Source organism: Erithacus rubecula (assembly GCF_903797595.1).
Source record: "Erithacus rubecula genome assembly, chromosome: 2".
NCBI lineage: Eukaryota > Metazoa > Chordata > Aves > Passeriformes > Muscicapidae > Erithacus > Erithacus rubecula.
The window spans coordinates 72,350,133-72,362,591 of record NC_136685.1 but is presented as its reverse complement, the minus strand read 5'-3'; the positions used below and the strand labels follow the sequence as shown (position 1 = coordinate 72,362,591).

The window sequence follows — 12,459 nt, the reverse complement described above, 5'->3', positions numbered from 1 at the left end:
AGAGAGAATTCTTTATTAAAAAAAAAAAAAGGTTTCTCTTTCTAAACTAATATCAGGGGGATGTACTACTGGTTTGCTGTTTTACCTGTGTGTTTGGTTCTTAAGGTTTAATGCTCCTGTCTGATGCAGCTCTTCAAGTTGTTTTCTGTTTCCAAAATACAGGGCAAGGTCTGTGGCGATGATGGCTTTCCGGATGATCTCGAGTACTTGCTCATATTCGCTGGAGCTCAGATTGGAGAAGACATTGTGCCCTTCCAGCTAAGAAAAAGTAAAAAACCAATAAAAAGCACAAGCTCTAATTCTGAGATGATTTCAGTCTTTACTTCACCAGACAGGTTACGACAGTTTCACAGCCCAACAACAAGTTTTGTAGCAAATTCAAATGTTAATAGCCTGAAATTCCCATTTTTATTTCATCCTTTGTAAATACTGTCATGAAAAAAAAAAACCATGACTAAGCCATCAATTTAGTTTTGGGACCGATTCTTCTGAAGTCTAAAAGTATTACTAGAGAAAAAAGGATTGAAATATTTTTCTTTGATTTAAAAGCACTATAGACACAACACTTCCAGACAGTGTTAACTTGGAGTAATTCAATTCTGGTCCAGAGACTGCACAGTCAAGTTGGTAAACTGAGTACCTGATTTGCTTAAGCATAGTTTTGATATTGCACAATATATAGTACAAAAAAAACCCCACTGAATTTAAAAATACAAAATAATTTTGTTTTCCTAGTGTTCCAAATGAAATAGGCTTGAAATCACTGCAATAACTGACATAATTTTCAATAGACAAATAAAGTTAATTATTTTAATGGATATGAACATTTAGAGGGAAAAAGCTGCTTTGTTCACCCTTAAGTTGAATGACTCATAAACTAAAGATAACAGTTTCCTCTATGGAGGCTCTGGTAACACACCACTGCCATCACTTTTCAATTTCCACCAGGTATTACTGTGCATTTTACTGACAATATCCATGCACTGTGATCACTCTTGAAGCTATAGCACATTTTGAAAAGTCAAGACTATCTGCTGTCTCTAAGATTTGGAAAACAGCTTGTCAAATGTCTTCCTACTGTTGAGAGGAACCAGACAAATAAAAAAAAAGAATGAGCTAGCCATGTCAAGGTGTGCACATTCAGAAAAAGAAAATATCATTAAAACATATCAAATGCAGAGGTGTTTTGACATTTAATTGGCATTTGGGCTGAAGCTCAAAAAGTTTGCATGACTTTCATCAAGCATTTACATAATTTGCTCAAAATAAATCCTCTGCAGTACAGATAGACTTGGTTTCTCTCACCATCCGGAACATAAACATCATTTTCCAGGACTTTTACTTAGACAAGTAGATTTATTGTGAATAATGAGTAGGAAATAAAGACCATCTATGCTTTAATGCTCCTTTGACAGATGTCTAAGTCATAGAATATGATGGTAAAAAAAATTCAGAACATTTTAACCCATCAGCATCACTTTGGGAGCAAAAAATTACTACTAATAGTTCTCTTGATTTAGGGTTTTGTGTGTCCTTTACTCCCCAGCTTTGCCTGGGAGCAGGCTATTCGTCCTAATATTTAAATTAGTCTGGATTCTACTCTTGGGCATTAGAAGCTGCACTCTCAGAAAGACCACTGTGACAGCTTCTGTTCAGACTACTGAAAAAGAACTGATTCTGTAATGTGCTGACAGAAACTGCCAGTTATGAGTGTGTCACTTATGCTTTTGAGTAGTGCATACAAAGTACAGCTCCAAAAATTTTGTTCTTTGCCTGCTGAGCTAATACTAGTGAATAGAATTCTATGTCCTAACTATGGTGTACACTAGAACTGTAGGTGGATGAGCAAAGCAGCTCAAGTTTCAAGCAGTTAAAAGTACTGCAGGCTACTAATGTAAAATTAAGACTTAGGTAAAGACTAAAGGGCTTGGTGGGTTGGTTTGGTTTTTTTTTCCATCAGTCCATGAATTCAGTAAGACTTTTTGTTTCAAAGAAAACCTAGCAAGTCCAAAAGGCTGCTCTAGTCTGCCTTTGCTGCTGATCATCACCCATGGGTGCTTCAGCAGCTGGTGTCTTGAATCCATCCTACAGCCCAGGCACTTACTCCCCTTCTCTCACTCACATTGACAGCAAATGTTGGAGGTGCCAGGGAAGCAAAAGGGCTCCCTGCAAATGGGATTTTCATCGATTACAACATTTCTGCCAGAAAAATGCAACATGGTTGGGACAGTGAAGTGTTAATGACTGAGGAACATGCTCACTGTGCACAAATTCACACGAAGTATGAACACTAAACATCTAATGCCATACCACCACTGAAGGATTCAATTACACCCTCCTACACGAAGGAGCATTCAGAGATAAAGCTTCCATTCTGTGATTAAATGTATATAATACCTAAAACCATAATCACAAGATGTGATTCTGAATGCAAGACAGAATATGCATTTTTTCCTAAAAGGTGTTTATGTGCTTAAGAAAATAAATATCTTCCTGTGAAAAATCAGAAAGAAAGGTTAACAATGAATTAGTGCCACAGTAGCAAGGCTGTAACCTGAGTGTGCATGGAAAACTAAAACTAGTGAGCACAAATAGGGTATGGACTAGCAGAGGTTTACAGGTAAGAGTTCTCACTCTTCTTATTAAGAATTATAAAAGTTTCACTTGTGAGAAAATATGTGCTAGTAGCACACCTGCATTTTCCCAAAAAGTGTCTGCACGTTTTCTTGCAGGTTTTTTTTTTTCATTTAACATAAAAACACATTAACTCATATTAGGAACTCTTTCACAGAATATTACCTTACTCAGGTTTTTTATTTCAAATTGCCAAGTAACAAAAAAGCGCAGGATAACATTATGAAATAAGCTTACAATTTTCATGCATGGAAAATTAACATCTCCCCTTTCATGCCACACATTCAATGTTCATAGAATTTATTACAGCGGGTTTTCAAGTTTCTCATAGAAAGTTTTGCTAGTACTTGAGTTTTTATTCAAAATTTCAGGATGGTTGAAGACTTTGCTGAAATACATTTTGACAAAAAACATATATGTATCTGAGAAAATGTTTTTTTGTTTTCAAAGTTTCTATTCCACAGGATCACGGGAGAAACCTCCAGAGAACCAGAAGGTAAAAGCTTTAAAGGCAGGCCATAAGTAAAGACCTTCAAATACACAGTATTTCTATAACTTCAAGATTTTGAGAAAACTGTATTTTTCCCCACCGTTGAATCCTTGAGTTGCTAACTGTGAAACCCAGCTTGCTGTAATAAATCTTCTACTCTTCTAAAGCAGCACTATGATAGAGAAATGAAACTAAGCATGCTTCAGAAAATCTACTTGGTACAGATGTGACTCCTCTTTCCACCGCTGGACACTAATGCACTGAACATACAATTTCAATAATCCTACCTGCAGGATGGACACAGTCTGTGAGAAGTGGTGCTGTTCCATCGTTGATGTGGAATAGAGAGCAGCTAAGGGGTGATCAAATTTCTGAAGATAGCTGTTGCTGTAACCTCTGTGATCCAGGTCATGACACAGGCATGCAACTAAAAGACCCTTTCGCTACAAAAAAATTGACACAGGCATGAAAAGCAAGATGTATTTCCTGCCCCTAGATGTCACTCTCTACCCAAAATACTGTAGAAGTTGCACTATGCAAACATTCAACAACACATGTAGAAATATCTTTAAAAATTAGAGAAACGTGACAGTGAGGATGCGCTGAATTAAAATTCTTGGTGCAATTATAATTATATTATGCATTTAAAATTCATTATTTGACAGTAACATACTATTGCATGGACTGTGCTTTAGAAGAAATCTGCATTTCAAACAGTGTGGTTATCCACTGAATCCTTACCATGTTTATTAAAACAATATAAACAGCAGTTATTGAGGGAAAAGAAACATACAAGGTGTATGATCTGGTGGTCAAGACAGGTGCACTGATGTTCAATGCCAGATCTGCCTCTGCACACTCCTAGAGATGTTAATTAAATTTCCTAGTGGGGTTTTTTTCTAGGAAATCATGAATATGAGTCACAAATGCTGGATAACACAAATGTAAACAAATAAAGACAGTAAGTGGGGTTTTTATATAATTAATCCTTAATATTCCAAAAAAATTGAGTCCCTGAAATCTCTTTTTCAAAAGGTTTTCACACAGCTTATGTGTTTGGAAAAAAAATTCATTAATGCTAATGAAGTATCATGAAAATTTCTTCAGAGACCCAATAGCTTTTTCTTATAATTGGTTCTGATGAGTGTTCAGTAAACAAGGATAAGGCTATAAAATGAAGCAGAAAAATATCAATCATCTATTAAGTGCACAACATCCAACCTGGATACTGTACTAAGAGATCCATGAGTCTGTGGAAAAATAGCAATGATGCATTTAGAAATATTATCACAAATACACCATGTGCAGAAATATGGCTGTAGCAACACTAACTGTATTTCTGATTTTGAGACATTCACTTCTATTTTGAACAATGTCTTTTCAATATTGCATTTTGTGAAGTGTATTTTATATTTTTAAAAAGCATATAAAACGCCCTGTGTGATGCAGCAGCACATGTCCACATAGATCCTCAGCAGAGGTGCTCTTAGGAACATAACACACACCTCTATCCCTTGAAGTTGTGCAGTAACAGCTGGTCCCAGTCTCCATGTTTCAGGAAGCCATTCTTGTCTCAGTTCTCCAGAACTGTACAATGCCTAATAACAGTGCTCTTGTACCTATTGTCCCTGCTTGGATCCCAAATCTTTCACCACTGCATTTTCCTCTATTTTTCTACAAACTGGTGTCTCCCCTACAGTGTTTTATACTTCTCTTCCCATCTCTAAATTTGAGGGTTTTGTCAGCATCCCTCACCTGAGGAAAGCCCATCCCTAGATCTCCAAAATGTCTTTCAGCAGTTTTCTGTATTTTTGTTGCATTCATCTCCAGTATCAAGAAAGGAGACTGCTGAAAAGAGCTGGAACATAGACATTGAAACAGATGAAGGCTAGCTAGAGTTTGCAGGGAAAAAAGATTGTTGCCATCTCTCTTAACAGCTGTCTGTTTTACTCTCCCTTTTTTTCTTAATCTGCATCTCCAAAGAGATGGGGCTTACCACTTGGTTAGTACTCAATGTTATCAGAGCTTTAAAATTTCCCTGAGGCTGTACTCTGAAGATTTTTTGTTGTTAAATATTTTTTTTTTCAAACTTGTATGGCTTGGCCAAATTTCAGCATATGCTGAAAAACTTGAGCATTTCAGTGCCAATTTTCAAGTCTGCTTTACAGCAGGATAAAGTAGACCTTTTCAAATCAAAGTTCATCAGGTTCCATTTTACTACTACACACTGAACAAAACTTTGATTTCTACTAGCATCTCTCTCTTAAAGCGTCAAACAATTGTGCCTGAAATTTCCCCAAATGAATCACCTTGAGGAAATTAACAGAGCCTGGGAAGCTACAGCCCAAATGGATAATATTTGGCAGAGTTATATGCAACTGAATACAGGTTCATTGAGTAAGAAGTTTCATGTAACAATACTAAGAGATAATACTCTGTTGTACCTACCATAATTCAGAAGAAAAACAAGCGATAATTTTTCATACTGTGTATTAACGTTCTAAGCCTTCCATTTTACTAGTTATCTTAATGATCACTTAGTGATCAGTTTAAAGTTTGGCTCTTCTCCTTTACTCACATGTATCAGCCACATCTGCAATCCTTGTCCTCCTATTCAGCATCTCCCAAACCTCACAGGATTCAAGATTCAAGATGTTTACCTCCCTCACAATGGATCTGACAGCTAGTTAAATAATTAAAGACCGTAGTTGTAAGTTGCCAGGGAGAACCCCAAAACTAAGACATGGATTTATAGCAAATCTACCACTGCTTTTTAAGGGGCAATCCTGAAAAACGTGAAGAGGATTAGCAATCTAAGTAATCCTCCTCCCTCAAATTCTTTACTCACATCTATTTCTCCATGAAGACCACTACATACACTCTGCCCGAGCTGACAAAAAAAAACTCTAGCACAGAAAACATACTTGTTCAACAGCTGACAGCTCTTATGAGATGTGGTGACTGATACCATCACGTCGCCTACCTCCAGATCAGTGAAAAGCCCCTGGTTGTTCTGCAGTATGGCATACATGCAATGTGCGACGGTAACTGCGTGCTTCCAGTTGTGGTAGGGCACGCGGCGGTAATTCTTCTTCACGGACATAGTAAATCGGCACAGCTTCTCAAGTTCAAAGCTAGGAAGAAAATAATTTGGTCAGGGATGAGAAATGAGAACAGGGAAAACAACCAGCAGAGGAGAAAAAATGGTCTTTGGTTTACCCTTTTTCTCTCACTGTGGATGACTCACTGAATGCCATGAAGAGTCACTCAAGTTTGGCAAGGACAGAGGAGTGTGGATGCCTGACAATGCTCTTAGTTTAATCTGTTAAATTCGGGAACATAAGTCATGCTACCCAGCTCAGTAAACACAATTGCATGACCTTCCCTGCTCCCAGAAACTTGAAGTGATTTCTTTCAATTGCTTATTCAACTTGAGATATAGTAGAACTCCTCATCTAATGGAAAATTTGAAAACATGATTTGTGGTCAAGACAGAAAATGCAGGGTTTTTTAAGCAAAGAACCCAGAAGAAATAAACCTGCTTAAATAGAGAAGCTCCACATTGACATTGTGAGAAGCAAAAGATTTTATTTTTCCAATGCTTGTAGATTGTTTTCTTCCAGTTTAGACTAACAGAACAGAAATTCACATCTCAATTTTTCTTCACTTCTCACCAAACTATATTTTGTTAAGTCCTAAATCAATGACTCTTTTCCCTCATAAAAAGGCAGTTAAAGTGGTGCTAATGTTCTCGATTTGCAGTACTTGTGGGGTGATAAAAGCTGAATGTCTCTAACCCATGTGTAAAAATGTAGACACATCTACTATGTGGAAACAGGAAGAAATATGTATTTCTACAGTTGTGTGCTAAGCAATGTAATTATTATTCACAGCCTTAATCTGACATGAGAAAAACCAGAGGCATATTGTCTTTCAAAAAAACCTTAAGCTTTCTTTAATTCTAGAAAGTCAGACAGCGATAGGACTATTGTTTAAAGTAGTATATCGTAATTCAAAATATCACAATAGTCACTTCCATCTACATCCAATGTCAACTCAATGGTACAATTATAGCCTAAGGGAAAATCATTATCTTTGATGCCTCAATATAGAATACTATTTCATCCACTGTTGTATTTTGTATACTTGATTAAAGCGGTAAAATAATACTTCTTCAGAAGAGAAAATGTAGTATGATAGACTTTTCTGTGAAATCCTTCCAGGACAGGACAATTACACATTCAGTAGGTAAATACTTTAAGGCACAACTTTATTTGTCAATATATTAAAATCAAATTTTAGTCCTAACATTTTTGGTTTTGTTTCAAGGGTTTGAGAAGTTGTTTTTCTTTCAGAAGCTAAATACAAATCCTGTTCCAACAGTCTCATTTTCAAATATTTCCCTCACTTTTGTTTCCCTTATTCTCTATGTGAAGGCTGAGGCTCATTCGAAAAACATTGAGTGGACATCAATTCTTTCTCATCAAAGCTATACATTGGAAAGAAGAGACTGGGAGTCAGAGAGAAGAGAACAAAAATTTACTGTGAACATGAATCCCAACCCTGCATCCACAGCCATTCAGTCTGGAATAGCAACAAGCTAGCTACACTGAGCAGCAGAGAGCTGCGTTCAGAGGAGTCACCCACTTTGCAGCATGGTGGAAGACTGAGAAAGACCCTCCAGTTTGACTGCACGCTCTGAGGGCATTCATTCAATTAGCAAAATAAAATGAAACACCAGCAAACATTCCCAGAATGCTGCTCCCTTCTGTAGGGATGTATTTCCCCTTTCAATTGACCATCTGCAGTTTTTTCCTGTAATTTGGAGCACCTCTTTTCTTATAGCAATGGACCATACTTACCCAACTACTGATCTTAGTAATGATAAGGAACACTGATAGAAAGGACAACAAATTAAGCACTTAATTTGAAAATAATTCACTTCCATAATTAATGCACAGCTATGCAAATAACTGATTCATTTATCAAGATAAGATCTGATCTTGGTATATATTTACCACATACATGATTCATTTCAGCAACTGAAACCTATCTGAAAAATCATTTTTCATGTACCTTGTCCCCTTTTTGGGGAGAGTGCTTTTTATGTCTTTACCATCTTCTGTCTGAAAAGCAAATTCATCTCAGAACCAAACAATTTTTCTGTATGTTGGAAAGACAACTGTTAGGATGATATCACGAGTTTTTTTAAACCTCACTGCTCCTAGATTTTAATAACTAAGAACCAAGAAGGTGGGACAAGAAATTCAGACTGATTATTACAGTCCTGTACAGACCAAACATAGTAAATAAACACCAAAGAAGATAGACCTAGAATTAGGAAGTAATTATCTCAAAAATAATAAGCAAATAAACACAGACTTGACAATTAAATAAAGAAATAATATACTTCCTACCAGGCTGTCCCACAGGACTGGTGAACCATGTAGACAAAAATGGCAGGCCAAACATCTTCATATGGACTGATATCAAAATGGTACCTAAGATGAAAGTTTCAGTTTAGAAAAGAAAAATACCTTTTCACTGTTACTAAAAGCAAGTGCAAATGACTAGGAAATGTATATGTATCAAGATTCACTTCTTTCTGAATACACACAGCTGAATTTACAGGCTGCATTTCTCAGTAATGCCAAGTTATGTATTTCTCCTAAGGTCAATGGAACAAGGTTCATATTTTCATACAATCATTTAGTAATTTATGTTAGAAAGGACCCTTATGATTGAGTCAAACAGCTTTTGGCTTTGTTTACTTAAAGAAACATATTTACCTAAGGATCTACAGATTAGGTAATAGACAAAAACAATTCTGAAGGACAATGAGAGGTTTACAGGCATTCCTAAAATATTCAGGACTTTCTTCCTGGGAATAGTAAAGATGGTCTCTAATAATATATTTACTGTCTTTTTTTCCCACAAATTTCTGTCATAAATCGCATGAGACTCACCTAATATTGATAGAGGAAAAAGTCGGTTTTTACTGGCTAAAAGAAATCAAGCCAAAACTTTAAAAATTCAGTATTTTTTTAAATGTTTCATTACCTGAAGACTTCTTCCCTCCCCTGATAACAATACTGAGGCCTAATTTTAGGGACCCAGGATAGTAGAACTGTTTTTCCTTCAATTATTAATTAACCCTTTCCCTTCACTTTCTGTGCTGCAAGTCCTCTATCTTTTCTCTGGCACTCTGAACAGCACAGCAGCTGTGAGACGACTGAAGGTAGCTGAATTGCTTGGAAAATGGTTAAATGTATTCTGCTTGAACTAAAGAATGTTAATATAATTTAGAATGAAACCTGTCATCTTTGCAAGTAAAATTCATTTTTGCTGTGGAGGTGGGTTATATAATATCACCTAACAAAGCACAAGAAATTGTATTGCAAAGAATAAGTTTCTATTAAGGTGTAATCCTGCAAGCTGTTAATGCCCTGGCATTCAAGCAAATCACTTCAGCATGTAATGAACTTTAACTATAAGCAGTCCTTGTTAAGCACAGGCTTTCACATTGCTCACAACTACAATGCTCAAGGTTGAACAGAAGTGAGCGAGCTCTGGAGATTTAAAAAGATAACTTAGATGTTGTGACTCAATAGCTGATTTTAGGCACCTGGTTACTAGAGTAGAATTTATTGCCCTGACCAAAAAGAGTGACTTAAAAACATGATGGCTCCCATTGTTAGCATTGTTAGACTGGCTGATAAAATAGAGGTTCATCTTCAGCATACAGCAGCTGAAAATAACTAAATCATGTCAGAGAAAGCCTAAAAAGCTACATGGGAAGTCCTCCTCCAAAGTTAGGCTGCAACTCTACCCTCTAGCACCTGGGGTTTGTAACCCTAAATTATCATTTTCCCCTTCTTCAATAAACACAAGCAGATGTACAACACATACACATCCATACTCAAAACTCACAAAAAAAAACCCCAAACACTCCCTATAGACACATCCCCACCCCACCCCCCAAACCAAATCTAAAACACACACACAAAAAAAAAAAAAACAAAACAAAAAAAAAACAAAACAAAACAAAAAAAAAAAACAACAGGAATGAGCTGGGAGATATATGTTTAATTTTAAAATGTATCCAGGGGAATGAGATCCTGCATTTGATTTTAAGTATAGATGTTCTAAGCTTGGCTCTGAGCTGACGGTGACTTGGGACTATAAGAATGAAAGCTCATCTCTACAAATCCTAGTTAAAACACTAATGCTTAAACCAACTACCGTATCTACCCTGCCTGTGGAAAAATTCTGAGTACATATAATTTTATATCTTTGATGGAGGTCATTAAGTGTAGCTGAGTATAAGAAAGCCAGAGATAAAAGCACCATGATAGTGCTCTAGTTCAATAACAAAAGTGCTTCCTAAAAAACTCCACTACAAATAAGAAAACAAATATTAACGGACTATATACAACTATTGCTAATTGGAAAAATACTTACAGCTCAATTTCTTTATAAATATGTGGAGGCAGTGTACAGTGCATCAGGTTTTGCCACTCTTCTGCTGTACAAACACTATGGTAGGACAGCTTCTCCATCGTTACACGGTAAATACACTCTGAATGACGAATTCTGTGGTACATCTGCAAAAGAGAAGTCATGCGTGAATGTGGAATTCTAACAAAGAAAAACAATGATTTCCTGTATTTGAGTAGTGATTAATACACATCAGCAAAAATGATAGTGCTTTTGGCTGCACAACTTCACACACTAGAAAAGTGACAGATTACACTGAATTCAGTACTTCTGGGAAACCAGGCCTTCTATCACATTATTCTTCATCTACTCACTCTGGTAAATATCTAAGGCTCAGCTGACTTTTAGCTGCATGTGTGCTCTCCCAAGAAAAATAATCCAGGTTCAGAGAGTCAAAAACAGAGATAAATCCCTGGTAAAATTCTAACAGACAGAAAACCTATAACAAGACGCAATTCATATTTTCTGCCATTGTATGAATTCCATTAACTGGAAAATACTGCTATCTATGTACAAAGTATGTACATAGATGTTTATCATACCTACATTACTATTCAATATGAAAAATAAGTACAGTTAATTACTGAGAGGTTCAGACATGGCATGGCTTGCAAACAAGTGAGGATATAACACTAATTTAACAATCCTGTGGAGCAGTAAGCCCTGAATGGTAACATTCACCATCCAAAAATAGTGAACTCACACACTGCTGAGTGTGCATAGCCCCAAGTGTAATTTACATGCAGGCCATTCTACCTGCCTTGACCCAAGTGAAACAACTTGAGGCACTTGGTAATAAAATCTGCTTCCCCAGTGTACCACTGGGATGATACTGGCAAAAGTACTTAATGTAAATCACCAGGCTTAACTGGCATTGCATTTTATCTTACCTCCCATGAACATAACTCAGTTCTTCTGCATTACATTTTTTACTGCATTTCTGTACTGCTTACGTTTCCTACGCGCATAGTAAATTTTGAGATGATAAAGGGTTTGAGGACAAAAATAGCTACCCACTCTCATCTAGAGGCATGGAAAATTATAAGTATATACCACAGCATTTAAGTGTAAAATTTGATCTTTGAGTTTTAAGAATATGGAATTGAGAGAATAGATAGCATATCTCAATTCTGCAACTAAATTTATAAAATTCAATCTGAATTGATAAAAGTAAATAAGAATCATACTTTTCCACAGAAAAGGGAAGACAGATATCATTCACATTTCAGACCTTGTTCTCTCAGTTTAGCTGCACAAAATTGATATATCCAGAGTACAGTTATTTCAAATTAAACCCCTGTCATCCTCTTAAAATAGGATTATTCACCAAGGAATACAATGCTAATTCAATGAAACAGACTTACAAATCATTTTAATAATACTCAACATCAAAATACTGAAGCATTCTCATTATAACTTAGAAAACTGTAAATAAAACTTACATTAGCACAGTGTAAGGCTAAAGCACAAAAGACTGCAAACATTTTAAAGTTGTTCTCGTCAGTTTTAGAGAAGGCACTTCCACTTATTTTGTTCACCATCTGCACAACACCTATTACACTTCCTCGGCTCACAATAGGCATGCACAGGATGTTTCTGGTTGTGTAGCCTGTGTAGAGGTCTACTTCTCTGGAGAGACAAAGGAGAAAGAAAAGAGACAAAAGAGTTAATATCAATAGGTATCTATTCCTTGATTCTCAGAAATGTTGATGTACAATATACAGAATCACTTACAAGTAGACCTGATTAGTACCCGCAAGAATTTCACCCTCAAAACCCTCAAATATTTTTATCTACTGTGTCATACCTAGAAAGGACTTTTTAATCTTTTATTCTCC

General features: G+C 36.2%; 1 protein-coding gene across 7 annotated transcripts in view; it reads right to left on the bottom strand.

Annotated features, from left to right (window-relative positions):
- PDE10A (phosphodiesterase 10A) overlaps window positions 1-12,459 on the bottom strand; it is a 336,966-nt gene that overhangs the window by 11,526 nt on the left and 312,981 nt on the right. For all 7 annotated transcript variants that reach the window (XM_079297641.1, XM_079297640.1, XM_079297642.1 and 4 more), the window contains 6 exons: window positions 12,064-12,250; window positions 10,586-10,728; window positions 8,542-8,625; window positions 6,108-6,258; window positions 3,412-3,567; window positions 86-258 (listed from right to left, as the gene is read on the bottom strand). In XM_079297641.1, coding sequence (XP_079153767.1) covers window positions 86-258; window positions 3,412-3,567; window positions 6,108-6,258; window positions 8,542-8,625; window positions 10,586-10,728; window positions 12,064-12,250 — 894 coding nt within the window. The remainder of the gene's footprint in view (window positions 1-85; window positions 259-3,411; window positions 3,568-6,107; window positions 6,259-8,541; window positions 8,626-10,585; window positions 10,729-12,063; window positions 12,251-12,459) is intronic.